At 37.6% G+C, this 26,012-nt stretch overlaps 1 protein-coding gene and 1 long non-coding RNA gene across 3 annotated transcripts in view; one reads left to right on the top strand and one right to left on the bottom strand.

Moving 5' to 3' along the window:
* UNC5C (unc-5 netrin receptor C) overlaps positions 1–26,012 on the bottom strand; it is a 357,599-nt gene that overhangs the window by 45,469 nt on the left and 286,118 nt on the right. Inside the window, exons 7-11 of one of the 2 annotated variants that reach the window (XM_019829187.3) lie at positions 24,446–24,610; positions 6,408–6,464; positions 4,199–4,390; positions 3,123–3,467; positions 149–236 (exon numbers count right to left, since the gene is read on the bottom strand). In XM_019829187.3, coding sequence (XP_019684746.1) covers positions 149–236; positions 3,123–3,467; positions 4,199–4,390; positions 6,408–6,464; positions 24,446–24,610 — 847 coding nt within the window. The remainder of the gene's footprint in view (positions 1–148; positions 237–3,122; positions 3,468–4,198; positions 4,391–6,407; positions 6,465–24,445; positions 24,611–26,012) is intronic. The other variant, XM_011281792.4, reaches the window with a different exon arrangement.
* The window catches only part of LOC109499062, a 44,441-nt gene continuing 34,817 nt past the window's right edge, over positions 16,389–26,012 (top strand). Inside the window, exon 1 of the long non-coding RNA XR_006596927.1 lies at positions 16,389–16,515. This is a non-coding gene — a long non-coding RNA (uncharacterized LOC109499062). The remainder of the gene's footprint in view (positions 16,516–26,012) is intronic.

Genomic DNA, 26,012 nt, shown 5'->3' with positions numbered 1-26,012 from the left:
GAGAAGCCGACGTTTTATAGGTCTAGGGAAAAAAGAGTATGCTAGAAGCAGAGCACTCGAGACATGTTGGGTTTATTCTTTCTATTGCACAATTCTCCTCCAGGTCAGACATTGATAAAGTCAAGCGCACCAGAAAAAGCATATTTACCTCATATTTTCTTTCCTGTGTACAGTCACATACATTTCGTAGACTCTCCCTTGGGGAATGGCCCCAGCGGGAATCAGCAAGCTTACTCCTGAATAGCAAAAGAGAAAAGCAGTCACATAAGACCTATGAATCAAAAGGAAACTTCACAGAATGCCTTTGAAGCAAGTGAAAGGGAATGAGGAGATTTTGTGGCCATGCAGCTACAAGCCTGCTTTTTCTCTAAAGACATGTAAATATTCATAGCTGCCCTGCTTTCCGTCCTTATTGGTCTTATTTGTTACCACAGCTCCCTCTGAACTGTTCTGGAATTACTCAAAGGAATGATGTAATTTTTTAAACTCTTGTTTTATTTAAGGAATAGACAGATGGTTCCACTGTTGTTTTCCTTGTAAAATGAGGGGAAAACCAACAACCGCTCTTAAAATTTCAAACAGCTGTAATGATGCATCGTTTCTAATTTAAGAAAAAAAAATCCCCACGAAATTCAAAGTCAGGGAAATGCTAACCTCAATAATATCAAAAAACACTTATTTCGGAAATATTTGGCCAGCATCAGTGTTTTTCCGTAACAGAATAATAATTGGTGGAGAACTTCTTTCATCACACGTAACTCTAGAAAACGAACAGACAACAGACAAACTACGACTAGTTTTTAGTCAATGCAGGTCAGGAGGGTGTTTCCTCAGTTGCTAATGGACACCATTTTGTAGGACTAGGGGATCACGCTTTGTTCTAAATTCACTGGGCCTATCGCAGTTCTTTCCCATTTGAGCTTGTATCAGAATCACTTGCAGTGCTTGCTAAAACACAGATTACTGGATCCTGGCGTTTTTGACTTATCGGGCCTACCAAAGTTGTACTTCTAGAAAGCTGTAGGGTGATGCCAATGACATGATGCCCGTGGACACACTGTAAGATGCCCGTGGACACACAGAGATGCCCGTGGACACACTGTAAGAACCACCGGCCTGCATCACTGCGGGATCATCACAAAGAATAATTCCGGGTGGGCAACAACCTGTAGACACCCGTCTTTGTGATTTTATTCCAATAAATGCAGTTTACTTTCAGCTCACTAAAAACTGACGGAGCATCGCTGTGAGTATGGTGTTTGGCAGTACTGTGAATGCCACGAGGTAAAAGACAGTGTTCCTGTCTTTGAGTAATTTATACTTGAATTAGCAAGGGAATGGAATATGCCAAATGAGCACAGGGCAGTAAGGAAACTTGCCCGACCATGTTGGAAAGTCTCAAGAATGAAGAATGGAGACTTAAGGAGAATCGTTACTCAGAGGCGTTTGTGTAACCGGTTGGAAATGTTGAGTCACGGCCTTCTCGAGAAGGAAAGTCACATAAAAGCTCAGTGCTGTGGGAAGCGCAATGTCACAATAGGGGACAGGATGGTTTGCTGAAGCACACAGTGGAAGCAGGAGGGCCACATGTGAGGCTACCAACCCTTGGTAGTTTTTTATTTTTCCTAATGGGAGCAATAAAATGTACCTTTATGTTACAGGGATGAAATAAAGCTATGAATGTAAAGTGATAAGAATAATGCCTGATGCATGTTAGGTAGCTTGTTATAAAGTAATGTATGTAAATCACCAATGCTTAGGACATAGAAAGTATTTAATACATGCAACCTCCCTCCTTTCCACTTAAGAAGCCTTTATAATAATTCATATATGAAAAAGTGACAGGTGTGAAAGTGGGAAGGAAAGGTAGAATCCAACAAATATCATGAAAAAAAAAACTGCCTTGAGAATATATAATGTTTAAATAATAAAAAACAATAGAGCATATTTTGATCTATCCATCTGATACACTTTTAGAAATATATTTTAAATCATGATTTTAAAGAGTATACAATAGCATGAGAATTAAAGAGAAAAAGGCAAAAAATATATATATAACGTATAATCTCAGCTATGTAAAATGCATAGATAAAAGGAAAAATGAGATTCCCTTAAGTATTTTAATTTATTAAAATATACTTTTAAAGGTATGGTGTGACAAACTGGCAAGGCATTGAAATAAGGGACTGAATAAGAGAAAGAATCAAAGACAAGTTCATATTCAGATCTGCAGACCGATTGGTTCTGTATATTATTTGGCTGTATGGCTATTTTTACACTATATTATTTTCTTATGCCACATGAGGACTTCAGGTCAATCAAATTGTTTCTTATTGCTGTATTGTTAAAAGAGCTAAGGTAGAGTCACAGAGGAATCCCTTAACCCTCTTATGGCCAATAGATAAAAACCCATCGCTAATACCGATAAATGAATATCAAACATTAATCAAACATTATCAGTCACTAACTTAAATTTACCATTGAAGTCCTTTATGGCACTTATACTGTAGAAGCAGGTAACTAAATAATAAGCTGAAAACTCAATTATACTACAGATATACACTACACATAATGAGGCTGTGATTCCAGAGAGATTGATCAGAAGAGGGAGCGAGTACCTTACAAATACCTTGAGGTGGAAGATCGTATAATAAAGAGTTAAGTTAATAAATGAAGATTTGATGCCTACTATGATGTTCTCTGATCTCAAAATTAGTATTCTGAAGTATTGCTTCCTACAGTAAATTGGAAGTGAACCAACTAATATGTTTTCTAATTAATTTGTCCTTTTAAAGTGTGATGACAACGGTGAGCACTTCTGGCTTGCCGTTGCCTTCTGAAGCTCTATTAAAAAGAAGGTCAATGACAGTTCCAAATTAAATCTTGGCAGAAAGTTGTGAGTATAATATTTCTAGAGGAAGTGTTTTCCGAGTTGGCTGGAGGAAGATGAATGGTTTGGCTGATTTTGTCTGAAGTAATGTTGATCTACGTCGAAAGTAGATTTGGGTTAGATTAGGCTCCAACTAACTTTTCAGGCCTAATGAAAACAAACAGATAAAAAAAAGATTTGGGTACAAACATACGTTCTCAAGATCTATGTGATTTCAACCTCTAGGAATTACCTGAATTGGGAACAATCAGGTGACCCCCGAGAGAGTTGAAGGTGCCAAATGCAGTACAGGATGGATCCGTCTGCCTTGCTAGACTCTGATTCTTCACGTTGAGCGCCTCATTCTCCAACAAAGATTGGGTCATCTGAGGAGACAGCTTTGATGCAAACTCAGACAGGTCATCTTGAGGGGTGACAGCACCGGAAGTGTTGTACACTTTGATTTTCAGGTTGGGCAGTGGATCCAGAATCGGAGAGTTGGTCATTGGGATTTTGTCTGAGACATCATGCAAGGCATAGACAGGTCCTCTGTACATGGCGGCAGCTGATGTGAGGTCTGGGGGTACCACCAGGAGATCTGAGTCAGAAAGAGAAAGAAAGTCCATTTGCATTCTCCATTCAGGTAACTTCTACTAGTCAAGCTCACCTTGGTACTTTCTGAGCCAAACACAAATGAACAAATGAATATTCGAGATGTTTAGACTCTAAGGTTCTGTTGAAAACAGGGCAATGAGATAACTACAATCCATTTTATTGTTGGCTACAAATTAGGAGATGAGTCCATTCTGTATTTTGCCTTGAAGTCTACTCATTGTTCCTAAGGTATTTAGCTATTTCAACAGATTGAATTCGAAGACAGTGATCTGCATTCAATGACTTAGGTAATAGTTTTCCTTGTGGATACTGGATTTGAGGTCATCTGTAGACCACTATATTCATAGCTATGCAAGCTGTATTGTCAAAAGGCAAAAAAAAAAAAAAAAAAAAAAAAAAAAAAGGACGGGGATGTAGGAAATCAGTCAACCAATCTGTGTATTCTTTTAAAGTAAAAGTTTAAAAGTATGACACAGAAACCTGTTAAGACAAAAAAATGATTTGTGCATCTTGTCACCTCTAGTTTGTTATATGAATGAAGTCAACAGAGTAATGACCCTGATTTTGTCTGAAGTAATGTTGACCCAAATCCATGTCTTCATGGAGCTAATGCTCTGGCTAAACTACATGACTTGAAAGTCCCCGATTTTGGCACCACACAGGGATGCTGGTCACATGCATACATCACAGGTGTGGAGTGCAACGTTAACTGACCTTGTCTCGCTGCCTTGATGTTCACAGGCTGAAAGCCTCCATTGAGCGCCGAAGAGTCAATAATATCAGACTCAAAGTCACGATGATTCTTGCGATACACAAATAGGGCCACAACTACAGAAATGGCCAGGCAAACTATCACAGCTATCACAATGCCAACATACAGAGCGACATCATCTGAATCGGGAGCAGCTGGAGAGGACAAGGAAACATTGGACCAACTGCTTAGAGAAATTTCCCACAGATCACATACATATTGTCGGTAATTTTTTTCCGACATTTATTGCCTTTTTTATAGGTTAATTTCAAATCTATTTCAAAAGCTATATAAAACGACTGTGGCCTTTCAGTGGAAAATTATCTCTGATTTCTTTTCCTTTCTCACTCTGCATCTACCCACCCACTAATCTATCTTAAATTGGGCAGCATAACAGACCATTTATTAGAAGGCATAAAAAGAAACTGGAACTAAAACCATCCCAACCCATAGGGGAAAAAAAGTTCATTACTAATTTCAGGTGGAAAAGTTTGGAAGGCTGCTTTGAATTCACTGATAGTTCTCTAAAAAAATAAACATCAATATCCTGTTAGAAATATCTGGCATGTTCTGAATCTGTATATTTATTGAATCAGAATATGTTTTTAAGTATCATTCAAGTCAAAAGGTTACTTCCCACAAATAACATTCTTCTCACTTTCCCCTAAATCAGTGAACAGATGGCTGAGAACGGTATATGTAACTAAGCAAAACAAATACTAGGAGCAAACACATTGGATTTTAAAGATGTGCTTTCAGAAGATTTGGAGAGCAGAGGTCATTGTTGATAACACCAGACTTTTGATACAGATTCAGTATTACCTCTGAGAACTATGAGGGTCTCATGGTCTCTGGTCAGCGATTTACATTTAGCCACTTGTTACCAAATCAAAATGTCTGTATGGTGCAGAGTCAGATAAAGGCCTGGTTCAGTGATCATAAAGGTCAGACTACCCTGGAAGGCAATTGAGCATTTGACCAACACAGTGTGCAATCGGTCGGGAGATCTGTTTCTGGGTAAAGCAAGAGGATGATTCCTGTAAATGTTCATCTTGCCTTGGGGGCATAGAACATACTTCGCTTCAACTGCAAAAGGTGATAGAAGCTGATAATTGAAACAAAACGAACAAGATTAAACCTTTCCAGAACCCCGCAGACACCTTTAAGTCTCTGTTTTTAGTATTTTGTGACCCACAAAAATTTTCAGCAGAGGTAACCAAAGCTTCTCCACTCACTATAAAAGAGGTGATTTTACACTGGTATTGCAAATAGTCAAGAACAACCTTTTTATGCTCAATTTTATATACACGTGCAGTTTGGAGGAAGGGAGTTTTCAGATATGTGAGTCCCATGGCCTCCTAAAAGCTGAAGAGCCCCTATTCTGTCCACTACGACTCACAGCCACATAGTTTATGTAGGGGAAATGACTCATCATTTAGATTGCCAGTGGCTCACCCAAACTCTTGTGTCACGGTTTCTTTGACACGTTGACAGTTTAAAGGGATTCCCTGTTAGAAACTGCTCTCTTTCAGCATTTTGTGTTTAAATATACTGTATGTGAGAGACATTTCTTTTTTAACTATTATCTTTCCCAAAGTTTCCAGAATATCAACTTTCCCATCAACTAAGTCAATATTGACAGATCTTTCCAGAATACTAGTGACAGCCCAAACACTCTTGGTTGTATTAGCACTGCTTTCCAAGGGCTGACTGGACATTGCTGCTGGGTAATATCTGAGGTCCTGCAGCAGTATTCTGAACTCTAGCCAGAACATTACATCTAAATCCTTAGGATTTTACTTTATCAGGCTGTAATTACTTACCCAACATTCATGCTTCCTAACTCAACAGATCTGCATTTTCTCAACCCTTTACTTTTTAGCATTTGAACCTGGCCCTTTATTAGATCAGCACATTTCATGATATGGTTTGTCAGCTATTGGGACTGAAGCTTTGAATGGTAGACTGATAGATTTTAAAGCTGGCAGAGGCTTGAAATGACCCTTCTTTCTTCTCCTCGGTGGTGAAAATCTAATTTGTTTTTCATGTTAGAATATATTAGGCGCCTATTTCCTGTGTGCACATCTGTGATCTAAAGAAAGGTAAACTTGAACTGGGGGCAATAACGTTAAATGATTATTCAGCAACATAAAAACTAAACATCAAACTTACAAGAAAATCCATATTCATTCTGGGTTCGCTGTTCAGTTGAGATAGGATAAAGGAAACCTTGAAAAGAACAAAAAAATGAAACAAAAATGGGAACAAAATCAAATTAATGAGGGAAACAAAATAAGAAGCATGAAAAATGGTTTAATTAAAAGAAAAGGAAAAGAAACCTGTGGTCCTTTAAAATTCTGGTTCAGTACAGAATTATGATTTTGCATCTCCTGTCTGCTCTGGAGCCTTACCAAGAATTAATAAGTAGGCAGATTGAATTTCAGAGCAAAACTGGTCTCGAGTCACTAACTTTGGAGTGCTTAAAGTCTTTCTTTTATTGAGCATAAACTCTAATGGATCTAATTTATTTCAGACATCAAGGGTCATTAGCATAAGGAAAATCTTTTTTCCTTATCCCTGCCATATGCTTTAATTCCCAGGACATATTCAGTAAGGCTCTAAGCAGTTTTTTTCTTTTTTTTTTTTTATTTAATCATAACAGCTTGCTCTTGGTCTAATAGAACTAAAGAAGACCTGTCATCATTGGTCAAAGGTTAAATACCCATTTGCTGAGCTGAGCTGAGCTGAGCTGAGCTGAGACCACCCTTCCTCCCTCCATCTCAAATCCACCTTTTGGATTTTTGGTTGTTTCTTGTTCCTCCATTTAATAGGAATCCAATAGGTTTTGCCCAGGGACTGAGCAGTTTCTCAATGCAACGGAAACTGGATGCTTTTTATTTGAAATCACTCAAAAATCAATAGGGCCTAGAGGTTATAAGGTTATTTATTTCAGGGCTTCAGAGGAATAGTGTAAATTGGGAAAAATAAAAACCTCATCTCAACAATAAATGCACAGGTAACACTAGCCTTTTTTATTTTTCTTTCTTTTGAGTATATTCTAAGATATGAAGGAAGATGATTGATGATGATGATGATGATAAAAATAATGTCAAGAAGAAGGCTGGGGGAAACATTTTAAAAACGTGGAATACAAATTTAAAACTTTTAATATGTAAAAATTTAAAGGTATAACTTATAACTGGTACCCCCAGTTTCCTAATATTTAATATTCTATAACATATGAATTGATCAAATGATACAGAGCCATTCGGATTAATCAAATGAAGATGACACAAATTAAACTTTCCTAGTAATGCCCAAGGGCAAAAACTGTAGAGAATCTGTAAGAATCACAATTAATTTGCTCAAAATTAAAGGTCTGTAATGCTCTAATACCAAAGGTAACTCTAAATCGTGCCTTAGGTAGATCTTCTGTAGTTTGCAGAACACTCAGCTCTTATAAGCTATTTACCTATTTGGGGAAGTAATTCAGGAGAAACATGCCGTGCTACCTTAATGAAAGAGAGGTTTGCTGTAGCACAGACAAGTTTGCTCTGAATTAATTTTTAATGCTTTATTTTAGAGCAATGATTGCAACCTCCTACTCAGTTTTATAAATATTATATTTCTTATTCCAGTTGTCTGAGTCCATGTATTAGGTTTGATTTTCATTTTTAAACACTTCTGTCTGGTAATAACCTTTTTCCATTTGTATTCTGTGAACTCAATAAAAGGACATCTGGGACATATACAGGCACTAGAAGAAAGGTTATTTATTTTGAAACCTAAAGATGTAAGACAATATGAGTTCACTGCTAGCAGAGGAGAGGAGGTAACTGATGTCATCATTCTGGTAGGGAAGGTATTAAGGAGAGGGGTGTCAAAATATTCATTTCTTGCAGATTAGAAGGCCTGGCAACAACTGTAAAATAGGATATCTGGGGATGGTCCGTTGTTCATCTTGAAAATTTTGATCACAATCAGCATGGGCCTGCTGGAGTACGCAGAAGAATTGTATCTGAGAGAGGGAGAACAGAGATATAACATGGTCTGAAATTTCTCCCTGTGAGGCAGTTCTGGGTTTGCCTTGGCTTTTACCTCTACTTCCCAACAGAACGCCTGTTTTTGAAAGCAGACCAAGGAATAGTAAATAAGGAAATTTATAATTTTGCTTTTAATCTCAACTTTCCCATATTTATGTAGAGCTGGACAACTCAAAAATATTTTGGTAATTTATGGCATTCATCTGGGACTATATTTCATTCTAGGTACAGAACTGGAATGCATTCATTCATTCATTCACCTAACAAATACTCTTGAAGCCTATTATATACTGGGTTCTATTCTAGGCACGGGGTACAATGACAAACAAAAATGGGAAATGTCCCTGCTTGTGTTCTAGTTTAATAGAAAATAAGTAAAAATAATAAATAAGATCAACTCAAATGCTGAAAAATTTATTTTAAGAGATAGAAAAAAAGAATGTCATGTGATTGGAGATAAAGGGATGACCACCTTAGGATTTCAGGGAGCAATTTTTTGTTGAAATGGGATTTGAGCTGAAACTTGAACATGAGAAAGAATCAGCCAAGTTGAAATCATGAGGGACTGATGCTCCTCAAAGAACAGCCGTGAATGCAGAAGTCCTGACATAAAAATGGAGGGGTGCCTCGGTGGCTCAGTCAGTTGACCATCAGATTCTTGATTTCGGTTCAGGTCATGTTCTCACAGTTTGTGGGATCGAGTCCCATGTTGGGATCTGTGCTGACAGTGCACAGCCTGCTTGGGATCCTCTCTCTCCCTCTCTCTCTCTCTCTCAAAATAAAATAAGTAAACATTAAAAAAATGGAGTGGGTGGAGGGAAGCGATTGAAAGGAAAAGGGAGGAGGCAGGCTCAGAGGGGTGAGGGGTAGCCAGGTCCTGTAGGCCTGGTGGGCCAGGATGAGGCATTTTGATTTTATCCTAAATGAAATACAAATCCCATGATCAAATGTAATTTTGAAAAGATTGTTTTGGTTTTCCTATAGGTAATGGAGAGCAAAGGGAGCAAAGTGACAGGGCTTTATGGATGGTTTCTATGACACGTGGCTTGGGAGATGTCTATCAATAGGTGTATCAATGTAGTTGATAAAGTGTTTGCTTGGAGGTTGTTCCAAAATAAAATAGAAATTAAAAAACAAAAAATGGAAGTCTCACTACTAGTTATTCCTCATAGCCATTTAGGGCCAAACTGTTATTTTCCTACATGGGGAAATTTAAAACAGACCAGAGTATTAAGTATACCCACTAATGGTTCAACACCCCAATTTACTCTGTTATGGAAACACTGATAAAGAGTTTTTGGAAGGCAACTCTATAAAACTTTTTCCATCCTTTTCAGAACACTTCTGCAGCTACAGAACTAAAACATCACTTAGGAGGCTGGAAATCAGAAAAGAAGGGGATTACTGTTCCATCCCCTAAACGAGGGGAACACAGAATCACTTTCTAGAGTTTGTTTTTATGCTTCTCCATCTGATCCGTCTCTCACGGAGCAACAGGGGACATTTTCCTCGGCTAATGAGGTGACCCTGCTGAGAGCGGTCCTAGCAATAATGAAAAATAACATCTCTGGCAGAACACAGTGCAAAATAATTGTTTTTCGTGTCCCAATCAACAGCCTGGTTCATAAGTTAGGGATTTCAGTTAACTTTCCTATTACTTGAAAGTAAGGCCATCTGAAAAGGCACCGGAGTTGCTGGCCAAGGCAGTGAAATGGAGCTTTTCATTCTCATGGACTTCAGATTACATCCTCGCTCTGCCGTTTCCTTAGCTGTGAGAGCTTGGTCAAACTGTTTCACTTCTCTACGTATCAGTGTTCTAATCCATGGAAGAGGACACGGATCCTTACTCCCACAGAACTGTGGAAAGGAGAAATGAGACTTGTAAAGGGCTGATACACTGCAAGCAATTGATAAATGACAGCTCTATCAATGTCATTAGGATGTACACTGTAGGAACACTAAGACTCTAGGTTCTTTTTTTAAGAAAGATTTTTTAAAAAATTTTTATTTATTTTTGAGAGAGCAGGAGACAGAGAGCAAGTGAGCACATACACACACGCACGGGTGCGCGCGCGCGCGCGCGCACACACACACACACACACACACACACACACACACACAAATGGGGGAGGGGCAGAGAGAGGGAGACAGAATCTGAAGCAGGGTCCAGGCTCTGAGCTGTCAGCACAGAGTCCGACGTGGGGCTTGAACCCACGAACTGTGAGATCATGACCTGAGCCAAAGTTGGATGCTTAACTGACTGAGCCACCCAGGCGCCCCAAGACTCTAGGTTCTTAAAGGGATTCTATTTGTAGAGTCAGCTCAGCCCATTATTTAATGAGTGATGTTAGCGAATGTGTTTGAATTGCAGGTTCCCTAGTTATTCCAGAGACAAAGAGCCCAGTTTTTGTGAGAAACCATAAGCAATGCACTTTTTAAAGTACTGTATAGTCTTTCATGCTCTCCTATGTAAGAGGTTTATGGCCTTTGTGGCTTCTGGCATCCATGCGGTGGCATGTTTCAGAGGCAACTTTCCAGGGCCAGAGTGCAACTTGATGCTAAAACAATTTCTCAACCAGAGGTGGTGCCACTTCTAAAGTGGGGGGGAGGGCGGTGTTTGGAAACGGGGCAGGGCTGGGATGTTTTGGTTGTCATAATGATAGGGTGTTGTTTATGGTATTTAGTGAGTAAGGGCCAAGGATAGTGAATGTCCTGCAATGGGAGGAACAGCCTAAAGAAGAACTGTCTGGAACAAAACTCACCTCCATCGGTAACAACTTCCAAAACCTTCTGTCTTGGACTGAAAGATGGAGCAGAGGCCCCGGGCTCAGGGGAGGATGCAGGACTTGCCCCACTGGTTGTGGGAGCCCGAGTAACTGCACCTAGGGGAAGCCACCCCCACAGCAGTGCTTCCGCCATGGGAGATGCTCGTGATCTACGACCTTCTTTTTGTTAAACGTAATTTTAAAGAACATGTATCGTTCAATGGAGAGATTTTCCTGATCTGGGAGAAAAGAGATTAGAAGAAGTCTGATTGTGGAGAGAAACTTTAAGTGAATTCTGAAACTTGAAGCAAGTTGGAAACAGTTTGAAAACCGAGGCAAGAGTAGGATGCCTTTTTTTTTTTTTTTTAATTTTTATTTGTTTTTGTTAGAGAGAAAGAGAGCATGAATGGGGAGAGGCAGAGAGAAAGGAGACACAGAATCCAAAGCAGGCTCCAGGCTCTGGGCTGTCAGCACAGAGCCCGATGCAAAGCTCGAACCCACAAGCTGTGAGATCATGACCTGAGCCGAAGTCAGGACGCTTAACCGTCTGAGCCACCCAAGCGTCCCAATAGTTAGATGTCTTGAAGAGTTAGTGAAATGCTCCTTATGCTAGGAAACATCTTGTAACTGCTCAAGACACCATTTTAGGGGTTATCTAGTCCAACCTTTTTCAGATTAGGAAACTGAGTCCCAAAGGTGAGAAGTGATATTTTAAAGTAAGCAGAAGTGTTGAGATTAAAATTTGGCTTCCACTCAGTCATCAATTATGTGGACAGTGTGCAAGTTATGCATTGTAAGACTCTCCGTGGCTCCATTCATAGCTGTGTGGGCTGTAGATATGGATTGTTAATATAACAGTTTTCCAGCTGATGGTGGTAAAGTGACTTGGGGAAGGAGTGGCTTTTTCTAATTCTCACAAGCTCATCCTCTAGACTAGAGGTGGGGTTGCCCATATTTTTCAGCTGATGTCCAACTATTATAAAAGATGAGAACCCATGCCCAAGTATCTTAAAAAAGGAAGTGAACTTTCCTTGGTTTTATACTGTAGGAAGTAACATCAAGTACTTATCCTTAAGTGCATGGCTCATAATCATGTAATAATATGTCTGAACATAGCCTATTTGGTGTGTTTATATTTGGGAAATTTCAGAAACAAAGCCAGAAACTATACATAAATCTTCATTTCTCAAATAAACAGCAACAGCTTTGATTTTTCTAGTCTTTTAAAAATTTTTCTTTTCATGTGATCGAGATAATAGACAAGAGCCAAAATGATGATGAATTTATGATTAGTTTTTTTTAAGAAAGATAATATAAACTGTTTTTATAAGTAGTATCCTAAGAGAAAAATTATCAAGCAAATATGCTGATGTGAGAAATGTCAGGACCTCTGAGCATCACTGGACAGATTTAAATTCATCAAAATCAAGTCTATGCCCTTTTTTTTAAATTTTTTTTTAACGTTTATTCATTTTTGAGAGACAGATCATGAGCGGGGAAGGGGCAGAGAGGGAGACACAGAATTGAAGCAGGCTCCAGGCTCTGAGCCTACAGCACAGAGCCCGACGCGGGGCTCGAACCCACAAACCGTAAGATCATGACCTGAGCCAAAGTTGGATGCTCAACTGACTGAGCCACCCAGGCACCCCAAGTCTATGCCCTTTCTAACTCCCAGGAGTTTAACTCCCAGGAGTTAAAACAGATCATTGATTAGAATTTCCTATCCTAACCCCTTTCTATCCGCATACTAAGGAGCCAGAGCATCAAGTGGTGAAGGGACTTGCCTAACATCACAAGTCTGGTGAACCAGAAAAGCAAGGGGCAGATCCCAGTTCTCCGGCAATAGCCTCAACAGTCTATGTAAGTACTGTCCAGGCATTAATTAGTAAATTCAAATGAGAAGAGACAAGGATGTAATAGAAAAGGGCTTGATATGTTCATGGATTAATTTGCAATTCGGTTGTTGAATGAGGTAATGCTAATTATTTAAACTCTAAAACACCTCTTCATTGGAAACATTATCATTGATATTCATGAGAAAGGCTAAAATAAGATTTTCATGCCTAAATGAAGCAACTTCCAGGCTACACCTTTTGTTTCAAGAGTGGGGCAAGCTAAGAGGCACGCTGAACTTGGGAGTTTCGACTCTGATGTAGTTGGAGAACCATGCTAGAATGATGGAGCTGTTAATGTATGATAATCACGTTGTATTTGGCACAAAATGTTACAATAAGTAAATATTTAAAGAAGAAACATCATTCCCTGCAAAAAGATGCCAACAGGAAAAAGGAATAAACACCAATAATTGCAGGGACACTACACATCAGAAGAAAATCATGTTTTAAAACAACAAAAGCTGACAACCACTTGCTTCCAGCATCCAAGAGCCCACGTGAAAAAAAGGTTTAGTACGACCAGAGCCAGATTTGGGTTCTTACCTTGGCCCTTATGCTAACCTGTGAGCTGTTTCAATTCTATGCCTCGATTTCTTCTTTTGCAAAATAGAGTTCTTCTTAGAGGATTAGCAAAGGTTTGTAAGGTTATTTGTAAGGTTATTATTTGTAAGGTTATTATTGTAAGGTTTTTATTATTTGTAAGGTTATTGTTATTTTTTAAATATTTTTATGTTGAGTTTAATTAAATTGAAACAAGTCATTTTGCTTTAGGTTGGTCAGCAGATCCAGTAGCTTGGAATCAGAAGCAACTTATGCCAGGGCTTAAAGTCAGTACATTAGATGGAAAGTGAATAAAATTAAAATTAACTCTGAAATTTCTTGAAGTTAAAATAGATATGATGCAGTAATTTTTTTAATGGTTCAGTAATTTTTATGCCTTCAAAGTTTGAGAACCCCTGAGCCGGATTTAAGGGACACTCTAAAAGGAAAGCCTAGATGTAGATGTCTGGGAATTAAAACTCTGTCTTCAGATTTGCTATCAAATCTCTAGCCAAAAAGGAGATAAATGGAGTTTTGTAAGGTGTTCCTGCTTGCCCTCAAGATTTTTTCAATATATTTCAGTATGGAGCTGCTTCTATGACCTTAATACATGTAAATAGATTTTATGACACCACCAGGATTAACTAGAATGGAGGATTAATTAATATCTTACAGGGGGGCTATTATGAAAGTTATAAATATGATACAACTCAATTGTAGTTTATAATATCATTAAGTGTGCTCTATAAAAGTACATGTTTTTAAATCATCAAGTTTCTGGTTATTTTTAGCATATTTATGTATCTGAAGTATACCAAACCATTTCATAAGCTCTGTCCTCATTTTTACGATCCTAGCATTGGAAAAATCTTTTTTCCCCATGGGTTCTTCCCTCTCCTTGACCTGGCTGCTTGGTCTTTATTTTTGCCAGTGGCTTTGCACACAGCCAAGATATGTGATTTTTCTCACATTTCTTCTGATGCGAATGTTCATATTAAAAACCTCAAGGGCCATTCAAAACAAACATGTCCAGATTTTGTTTTTTTCCCTTTTAGGTTGGTTCTTATCTAGCAAGCCCATCAGGACTGCACTAATGATGTCAGAGGTCAGGTCTGTCAAAGACACTCATGGTCATTTATTATAATTTACCACTCTTCTGAGGGTTTATTTATTGACAGGGGCTTAAGGAACTCCAAATAAATGAATACATAAATCCTAGGACATGACAACAAAAATTGAAAAGAACATTTGCTTATCACTGATGTCAGTTATCTAAATTGCCGTGGTAATTCCCTCCCTCAGCCTTACAGGACAGTGCCTCAAGAAACTCATCTGCAGTCCTGTTCCTATGGTAACAACCACGCCCTTCTGAAATTGAACAGCAGGGAATTAACATCTCAGGGTGTAAAAGCCTTATCTCATGACTCACAGTAGTTGAAGAAGAAACGTCTGAAATTTCACCCAGCCGTTGAGTAAAATCAAACCCACAGATCAGCTGCCTAAGTGTTTTTAACGCAATAGACCCTATGCTCATCAATGCTTCTGAAGAAGAATAAATTATCAAATTCAAAGGCGATGATGCTGTCTGTAATCTATGGTAGGGGAGACACATCTGACAGAAAAAGTAAAACGAGGAAGAGTCCTGAAGCAAAGAGGCTGATCTGTAGTATACATCACTCTATCTGCTGGATTTTTAGGCAAAAGGAAAACATAAGCAAAAGCCCTGGCTCTGGACCTTCGTGACCTTGAAGGAATCTACACTTTGCTGTGGTCGTGAAACGTGGCACCCTTCTTGATTCCCTTGGAGTTTCCTTTCCATCCTAGAAGCTGAAGACCTTGCACTTGTCTTCTTCCACTGATTTGTTTGGGTCCCCACAGGTGTTCAGCAGGTTTCTGTGGGCTGAACTTTCTAACCACATCCCTGCTTTCAAAAACAGGAAAATGTTTTACCAGAAAGGAAAAACACTAAAGCAAACCACACTCATGACACCGGAGACTGCAGAGCACTGTGCTGGGCAGCTAGTCCACGTACAGAATATTTATTTGCCAGCTGGGACACCACACGTATCAAGGATTATACAAGCACAGCTATGACATCAACTGCTTCCAAACTGTAGATAAAAGCACTCACTGTCTGACACTCACATTATGCTTTCTTATCAAATTGCTGTGTTGACAAGAATCTCACTGAAAACTGACTAGCACCTTCTCAAATGCCTGCTGTGGCGGTTATAAACACATCATTCTAAAGTCAAAAAGAGACTATTTGTAAGGTAAATTATTTCCCCACAATAAATGCACCTAGGATTCTGGAGGTCCTGGTATGCAGTGTGTCCACACCACAATTAACAGAGTTCTGCCACTTTGTCTGTATGTGAGAATTAATGGAAGAGCTGTGTTACATGCAAATTTTTTAATGAGCAGAAAGTGCTAAATTTGCAGACTGCATAACATTTTAATTTCCCAAAGTCAGGGAGTTCACTGATGCAGACACAATTCTAGGCAGTTCTTATTTGTAAATTGCTATTTTAAATTTGTCTACTGTGCCATAAGCTCTCGTCAGAAAGAAGAAGTAATTCTAAATTCAGATTTGAACTGTTACACATCCGATGTGGGACTCCAAGCTTCATATGGATTAAAAACTAAAGTCCATAGCTCCTGTCATGTAATTATCGGAGTATGTTCATAAATATAGATATATAAAACACTACTTCTGGACCAAGCTACATATATAGTTTTGGATTGCTGTTTTCTTTTCTTTTCTAAAATGTTTATTTATGTATTTTTGAGAAAGAGAGAGAGAGAGAGAGAGAGAGAGAGAGAGAGAGAGAGAGAGAGAGAGAAATTGTGGGAGGGGCAAAGAAAGAGAGGGAGACACAGAATGTAAAAGCAGGCTCTCTAGGCTCTGGGCTGTCAGCGCAGAGCCTGATGTGGGGCTCTAACCCACGAACCATGAGTTCATGATCTGAGAGAAGTCAGAGGCTCAGCCGACTGAGCCACCCAGGTGCCCCTGGAGTGCTGTTTTCTAAAGGAAGAGGTAAGCATGGATTAAAGCATTATATGCCAACCATGACAATGTAGATCTTACTACAAATTTATTATAGAGATTATAAAAGTTAAGAGTAATTGTATTTCAACTTAAAAGGTAAATATTGTCATTGGCTTATCATTTTTGGAGATTTTCAAGTGCTTTTTTCTTCTTCTGTATTTCTTTTTCTTTCTCTTTGTCCAGTGTTCTCTCAATCTCTCTGTCTCTGTCTCTCTGTGTCTGAAACCATTTTATATGAATCCCATTTCAAAAATGTATTGCAGAACCAGGGGCTGCTTTTATATAATTTTAGAAATGGTATAAAGAAACCTATATTTGCAGACAGCACAATGGACCTTCCAATACTGCCTTATGAATAACATACAGTATTCTATAGCATTACTAAGTAAAATCAGTGTAATCTGTTAAATTTCTCATATGGAGCATGTGTGTTTAGTTTTTTTCAATGGTGAAAAACACACCAAGTCTACCCTTTCTTGTTTGATATGATCCATTACCATTTATCATACCTAAGGTCTCCAGTTTTTCTTTTTTTTTTTTTTAATTTTTATCTATTTTTAATGAACAATGTGCTTATAAGCCAAAAAGGTCCAACTTCTTTCTGGAATAATTGATTCTGATGTCTTCCTTAATAATTTATTCCAGTGAAGTAACACAATTTTTGGAAGTTCTTAATTTGAATGTAGGGTCTCCAGGATAGGAACTACTTTTTCATCCCAATGAATGTATATCCAGTGTAACATATACATGATATACGTTACACTTCAGTATCAACTAATGTGTATGGATGGCCTAAAAAATTGAGTGGGGCTTCTGAAATTGCTTAAAGACCATGACCTTGTTTCACAAATGAAATTACACAGCATCACATAATGAATCCAATTCATCAAACAGTTTAAGAATAAGTGTGCTTGCAAGGACAGAGTGATATGTATATAATAGGCAACTGGGAAATAATGCAAAACTATAATTCAGTTCCAAATCCCCATGTCTTTGAAATCCTTTTATTTATGCAATTGATTTACTGGCTATAAGTAATTCTTGCCACCCAGGGTCTTATACAACTAGGGTTTTATGTGAGTGTTTTATGCAAATACTATTTTGGTAATCAAATTTGAATTGAATCTAATTTGAAGCAAGGGGACGAATTTTCCAGGACAAGTCAGTGATATTGCTACATCTCAAATCCCAAGATTCCTGCTTCCAGGATCATGTAGTTGGTCTAACCAATCTTCAACACCTCTTTTTTTTAAAAAATCATTTATAATTATAAACATAATGAAAAGCCAAGTATAAAGCAAATGGTGAATAAAAAGCATATTGAAAGAGAAAAAAATTACCTGTAATCTCACTGGCTAAATATAAATGCATACATTTTATTCATCTTTTTCCTGAGCTAACTTTTACATAGTCATGACCACATGCATGTATAAATCCATATTCTGCTTTTCCATGTTAAGCCATCATGAACATTTTAGTGGTTGTATGATATTCCATGTTATGTAAGTGCTCTGATACTGGATTTTCAGGTTTTGCATTTTTTTTTTACAATAAATTACAAGGAATTTGTAATATATTTGATATATTTGGCATATATCTTCTTAGGTTTTCATATTAATTGCTTAAAATTTATTCATTAAAGTAGGATTACTGGAACAAAGGGTATAAACAATTTAAAATTTTTTTTAATATTTATTTTATTATTTTATTTTATTTTATTTAAAAAAATTTTTTTGTTTAACATTTATTCTCTTTTGAGAGTGAGAGACACAGAGCATGAGCGGGGGAGGGGAAGAGAGAGAGGGAGACACAGAATCAGAAGCAGACTCCAGGCTCTGAGCTGTCAGCCCAGAGCCCGACGCGGGGCTCGAACTCACAGAGTGTGAGATCATGACCTGAGCCGAAGTCGGACGCTCAACCACTGAGCCACCCAGGCACCCTTATTTTATTTTTGAGAGAGAAAGAGACAGAGCGTGAACAGGAGAGGAGAAGAGAGAGAGGGAAACATGGAATCTGAAGCAGGCTCCAGGCTCTGGGCTGTCAGCACAGAGCCTGATGCAGGGCTTGAACCCACAGAAATGTGAGATTATGACCTGAGCCTGAAGTCCGATGCTTAACCGACTGAGCCACCCAGGCCCCCCTAGGGTATAAACAGCTCTTAACCCATATTGTCAAGTGGCTTCCCCAAATACTTATAAGAATTTATATTCCCATTTAACAAAATATAAGAGACCCCACTTCACACATTTGTTAACATTTAGCATTGTTGCACCTTTAAAATACTCAATAATCTTATAAGAAACCTCAAAGACTTTGATTAAAAATTTCATTTGGCATTGGGGAAACATGTATTTTCTAAAGTGTCTTAAACACAAAACTAGGAATGTGAGAAACAATTTAGAAAACTTGTGATTAATTATTCAATAGAAAATTAAACATTCTAAAAACTATAGAGTCTAAGAAAAACAAAAACCTAAATTAAAACTATGAGTAAAACCAATCTCTGATATGTATTATTTAGGAATAATGGGAGATGGAAGTGAATCAACAATAGCCCAATTAAATAGTCAAAGCTATTGACTAAACATTTTATTTATCTATATATTTTTAATGTTTATTTATTTATTTTCAGAGAGAAAGAGAGAGAGGGCAAGCAGGGTAGGTTCAGAGAGAGAAGAAGACAGAGAATCCCAAGCAGGCTCCACACCAGGAGGAATTGATGCGGGGCTCGAACCCACGAACTTTGAGACCATGATCTGAGCTGAAACCAAGAGTGGGATGTTAACTGACTGAGCCGTCCAGGCGCCCCTAACTGAACATTTTAAAATAAAGTTTGAACTATACTCTAAGTTCTACTTATTATCTTTCATATCTTTATGAAATTAAGTATAATCCATTATAAAACCATATTTTCTACTACAATTTTGAACTTCCATTAACAAGTAAATTTTTTTTACTTTGTTTTAATGTTTGTTTGTTTATTTATTTTTGAGAGAGAGAGAGAGAGAGAGAGAGAGAGAGAGAGAGCAAGTGGGGGAGGGCCAGAGAGAGAGACACAGAATCCGAAGCAGGCTCCAGGCTCTGAGCTGTCAGCACAGAGCCCAAGGCAGGGCTCAAAGTCACAAACCACAAGATCATGACCTGAGCCAAAGTTGGACGCTTAACCAACTGAGCCATCCAGGTGCCCCCTTAACAGGTAAATTTAATTCATTTACATTACTACCCTTGATATATGATGATCCTTGGTATATACCGTCTCTTTTTAAATTTTTTAAAAAATCTTTATTTATTTTTGAGAGAGAGACAGAGTGTGAGCAGGGGAGGAGCTGAGGGGAGGGAGACAGAATCAGAAGCAGGCTACAGGCCCCGAGCTGTCAGCACAGATCCCGATGCGGGGTCTGAACTCACAGAACCGCAAGATCATGACCTGAGCCCAAGCTGGACGCTTAACCGACTGAGCCACCCAGGCGCCCCGATACCATCTTAATTATTGTTTTCATCCACCGTCTTTTTTCTTTTTTCTTGTTCATTTCCTGCCCTTAAAAATCTTATTTTGAATTTACGAATTCACCTTTTATCTGTCAGTATTAATATTTTAACTGGTAAACTTGAATCTAACTATATGGAAATTAGAAACATTTAACTTTGATCACACTTTCCCATATGCTGTGTTAATGTTGTCTATAACTTAGTTTCTTATTTTCATTTTATTTTCTGCCCCTTAATTGGTCTCTCTCTTGTTTTTAAAAAATCAATTTCTGTTTTATAATATTTTTAGTAGTCTACTCAGTGAGAGTTTGTGAGTAGTAAGCCTTCTCCATCCTGATTGTCTGAAAAGCTTTTTAATTTTGTTTTCTTCAGCAATTTGGATTTTCTCATTCTATTTTACATGTGTTTTTACTTCCTTTTTATAAAATCACTTACTTTATCTTCCCTGTATTCTGAGATGTTTCATAAACTCTTCATTCCAGTTTACTAATTTTCCCTTCAGCTTTATCTAAAGTTGCCTCTGATCCGATTTTTAACCTCCCCCTGAGTTTTAACTTTCAATTATGTTTACCTTTCTAGGCATTCCCTTTGATTTCCCCCTAATCTGTTTACCCTTTTTTACATATTCTATTCTTGCATTTGTGCTTCTATTCCTTTTAAAAATACAGTTTATGTTTTTCCTTGTATTTACTTTATAATCTCATTCAGATTGCTCTGTGTCCATGTTATGAGAACACTAACTCACTTAATTCTGATGCATGCTCTCTCTTGCAGCAGACTGTTCCCTTGGGTGCTGTGAAACTGTGTATTGTAATCTCATTTTCAGGCTTGGGCTACTTTTGTCATAGACCAATGCACTTGGGTTGTGGGAAAAACTCAACAGAATGGCTTGTTGTTTGCTTCTGCTGGTACCCTAGAAATTTCACCAATTATGTTAATTACTTATCTTTTGGTTTTTAGTCCTTTAGTACTATTGTATCTTAGATTCCGTGGCAGATCTGGGTGTAGGATTGTGGTTTTACTATGGGTTTTATTTAAGTGAAGTCTTAATTTTTATTTTCTCTGCCATGAATTTTCCTGTGGCTTCCCTGGGCTGGTGGGTAAAAAAAAAATCTAGTTATTTTTCATGGTGGGAGCAGTCATTTATGCGACCCAGCTTTATTTAGGGCTCTAGCTTTCAACTCTTGGCCTCTGGCTTTTGCAAACCCAGGGCCTCTGCTTCTGTGCCAAAACTAAGACTCTAGCTCCCAATCCTTAGGATCCACTCCCCTGTCCAATGTCCTTCTGGATTACTCTGGTATCCACTCATGCAGTTACCCCTCTCATTTTGAGTTCCTACTTTATTTTGAGGATTTCTCTTTCTTTTGAACTTGACTCATTCTCTCTCACACACATATACAGACACTCCATATGTGTGTATATGTATGTCCTTTAAGTTTTAATATTTTACCTAATATTTCTACATATTTTGAGTCAAAGGTATTTGTACTGATGGAGATGATTAAGGAAGAAATGTGACTGAATATGACTATTTTGAACACATTTCTGAATAAACATTGAGAGTAATATATTGTATATATGCCACATTGTTCTTAAGTATCAATTTGGCTTTTAAAATAAACTACCCTATATTATCTAGGCTTCTGAATTCTACTGATCTCTATTATGCACTCTGAATTTCTCCCACCTAGCTGTGTATGTCTACATATATATCAGAATCATCTGTATACAACTTCAACTAGGAATACAATTTCAGAGGTTGTATTGTATACTTTGTTGAGTGGTAACTAGCTTTATTTTGAGATAATATTGCAATATTGTTGAAAGGCTATTAATGCATTGAAGACACTAATTCTCCTAAAGTAAATAAATGCAAAATTATAATTCTTAATTGTCAAGTACAACTTTTTGGCTATCTTTTCTACTTCCAGTCTATCTCTTTCTTTCTTTTTAAGTTTATTTATTTTGAGAGAGAGAGAGAAAGTGTGCATGTGCAAACTGGGGACGACCAGAGAGAGAGAGAGAGAGAGGGAGAAAGAGAATCTCAAGCAGGGCTCTGCACTGTCAGCACAGAGCCCCATGTGGGGCTCAATCTCACGAACCAGGAGATCATGACCTGAGTTAAAATCAAGAGTTGGACACTTAACCAACTGAGCCATCCGGGCTCCCCATCCTATTTCTTAATTATAGACCATGTCTCTCTCGCAAGCTTGGTACTTTCACTATTAGAAAACCTTTCTTTTTCAAAATGAGTAGTGCCAAGAGCAGTATTATTTCTTTGCAAGATTTTGGTGCAATGTTATGCGAGAAACACCCAGCTTACTGGTAAGTAGAAACTGTAACTTTCACTCTAGAATACTATAATTACACAGTGTAGCACTATCTTTGTGGTTTTTATCACTGAGGAAATCAATAGTACAGACTGCAATTTTCTGTTGCACTAGAGTAGATAGATATAGGAGAGCAGATGAGTTTGACTTAGTAGGGGTTGTTACTATAGTAAATCAGAATTGTAAAAGGAAATAAACAGGTTTTTTTTTATCTGATTTTAACCCAAACACTCAAATGTTTCACTCTAACAAGGGATCTGATAAAATTTAAAAAAAAAAAAAAAAAGCAAACAACAAAACTCCTCATGTAGCCTTGTTCCTGTTCCTGATTTACATAATCACTTCACTGCCATCATTACTGGCAAATACCCAATCATTAAACAAAAGGTTCTATAAATGCCATAGGAAACAAGCTAGATGCTAAAGGGATGCTACGTCATGAAAGTCTTAATTTGAATGTTTCATGTTTGTATTTGACAAATGTCATAATTTCATACGTGTCATTTTGTGTAACCAATTAAAGGCCCCAAGTTCCATCTTTAAGCATTGTATTTCTGGTTAAATAGGTTGCTTTGGGAATTTAAAAATATGCACAATAGAAGCAGTAGGTGTTAAATCACCCAAAGTGGAAATATAGAATTGAGAGAGGGAGAAAAGGAAAGAGATGAGAGAGAGACACACATGGAGAGAGAGTTCAAATATTGCCACCTTTTGATCACATGAATCAATTTGTTCACCACTAAAGGAAGGATATTAAATTATAAAAATATTTAAAAAAGAATGACGTGGTGTGTGCTATGTTTTTATTTTAATCCTCAACTCAAAGTCACGCCTAGAGGAACAAACCCTGTATCTCTGGATAAATGGTTAGGAAAACAGCTATATTCTTTTCATTCTTGTATTTCTAACACAAACTTGGTGAGATGCACGGTAGCAGTCTGCAAATCATAACCAGAAGCTGTGCTTTATACTCAGCAGCAGCCAGTCCTCAAAGAATGCGACATACTGTGGACAGAAAAATAAGAAGCCTGTTGGATTTTTATTCTGTGTCAGCAACATAATTACTTATTTGTATTTTAAGTAAGGTTTCTTTTTAAAGGTCCTTGTGTGTATAGACCCTGGAAGGTAAACACAATTTCATAAATGTGGCAAAAGTGAAATATTTTATTCTTAAACGACAAACACAAATACATCTATACAAATATATTTGGTTGCCTGTATTCTGCAAGCAATTTGTAATGTGTTATAAGAAATGTCAACATCTGGCCGCTATTAGTTAAGATCCAAGGATAGCACACTGTTTGATCCATTCAGCCACATAGGCGTGAGATCAGAACAATTCTTAATACCTTACTTCATGGTCATGTAAGATGGTAAATTTTGCACATCTAAGGGCTCCTCCATTAAAGGGGTAAGAGTTTGCAAGTATGGACATCAAACTATCAACTCATTAAGAAAATCTAAGAAACAAAGCCATGAAAACTGGGGGATATTTGCACCCATTATATTCCTGGGCCAATCTTCTACACCTGGTTTTAAAATTTTTGTTTTATTAACATTATTTTCTTTGAACGGACATTAACACAAACCTCAAATTTTCAAGGGCTTGTGGACATGTTCCCACCAAGCATTTGTTGTAAATTGGTAAACTGCAGGACCATTTCCTGTCCTTTAGATATATTTTACATTCATGGACACTGGTTCAGTAACGGCCATGAATTAGGAATAAATAGCTTACTTTTTTGAAGTCATGTGATTCTACTATGAGTTGCTTAGGGTGCTCTTTTATGCATTCTAATAAAGCTGAGTAATGGCTCCCAGGTCTGGAAAGAATGATAGTTCCCCCATGGAAATGACTAACTCACTCTTTGCTCATGAGAAAGCAATATTGTGTATGTCATTTGTTAACCGGACAGTTATTATTCATTCGAGTTCCTGGGAGATTAGTTCTTTGAATTCTGAGACAGAGCTACTATATTGGTATATTACTGCATTGTTTTTGTTGTTGTTCAGAATTCTTAATTTCTAATATTTCCCTCCGAGAAATTCAAATGGTTAAATATCAGGCCTCCCAACTGCGTTTGCTCAAATAGACTTACTCTGCATGCACAGCCCATCAGTGCAGTTCTTGGATTGCAAGACGAGGCCATCACAGTCCTTGCCTCCGTTCTTGGGGGCTGGTGCCGTGCACTCCCTCCTGCGCCAGTGTGTGCACTCGGTCCCACAAGTAGACCACTTGCTCCATGAAGTCCACCTGCCATCCACTGTCACACACACACACACACACACACACACACACACACACAAAAACCAGCATAAGGTCAGAGGGAGAAGCAGCTGCTTGGGGGGAGAAGGGAGTAGAACTCAAGTATATAAAATGAAACAAAACAGAACAAAACAAAACAAAACAACAAAACAGAAAACTGAAGAAAATGTCCCATCAAGGAGTCCTGCATTCATGTCACCTGCTGGCAAGTAAGCACGCTCTACATGCATTGTCAGGGTTCTGAGAACTTTTCTTACTGGGTGTGTGACTGTTTCCTTACTGACCAAGCAAAGAAATGCTTAAAGGGACACACAGAAAGCAAAGTTGTCACCAGGAGCTGGTGAGGACTAGGAGGTACATAAAGGTAGATCATGATGGTGCCCTTTTCTCTATTAAAAGGGAAGCTTTTGGATTTTATATTGAAACTTAGGGGACGTCTTTTTGAACCCAAGATTTCTTTGCACATAGTGTCATGTGGTCAGTGCAAGTAAACCTGTGTAAGGATATGGAGAAGTGGTTGGTACAATGGGGAAGAAATCTATATATCCACCCAATGACCAACCCATCCATCCATCCATCCATCCATCCATCCATCCATCCATTTATCCATCTATATCTATCTATCTATCTATCTATCTATCCATTCTCTATCCATGCCTTACTTTTTTTTAAAAATTTTTTCATCCAGGCAGCTTGATGCTGTTCTGCAATGCTTTGCTGAAATGACTGTATTATTTTCCACTTATTATTTGATGATTCCATTCCATTATTGATGATATATATATTTCTATTTCTATTTTACAAATAATATTTATACAGATTCCTAATTTTTTTGCTGTGACTCAGTCATTTATAACTGACTAACTTTCTTTCTAATTTTTGTGTCTGACTTGTCAGTAATTTCAATGATACTAAGCTATCTCTTTTAAAAATATACAACTTAAATCCTAAGTTGAAAAAATACATAGTAAGTCTCACTAAAGTCACACTTAAAATTCATTCTTAAGAAATTCTTAAATAGGATAACAATATTGAAAAGTGGTTAAATAAAAAGTTTTCCTGAAATACATAAGTAATTATGATTATCTAGAATTCAATATAAAACAATGCCAAAAATCATTTATTGAACACCTAATATACATAATATCTTACACCTACATATTCATAGAAATTACATTAATTTTAATAGCCTACACAGTTTGGAAAATCTAGATGATTTCATATTCAAATTACTGTGTAAATATATTATATATAATGCATATGGAGATATAAACATGCCCATATGAAAAAAAATGATGAAAGCATCAATATTTCAATTATACAGAGTTGGCTGTATAAGCAACTCCCAGCTATTTGGAGAAAATACATTTGCTTTGACCTAAACCAGCCCAAAGTTCACA

Source organism: Felis catus, chromosome B1 (genome assembly GCF_018350175.1).
Source record: "Felis catus isolate Fca126 chromosome B1, F.catus_Fca126_mat1.0, whole genome shotgun sequence".
NCBI lineage: Eukaryota > Metazoa > Chordata > Mammalia > Carnivora > Felidae > Felis > Felis catus.
This window is presented reverse-complemented; position numbering and strand designations above follow the sequence as displayed.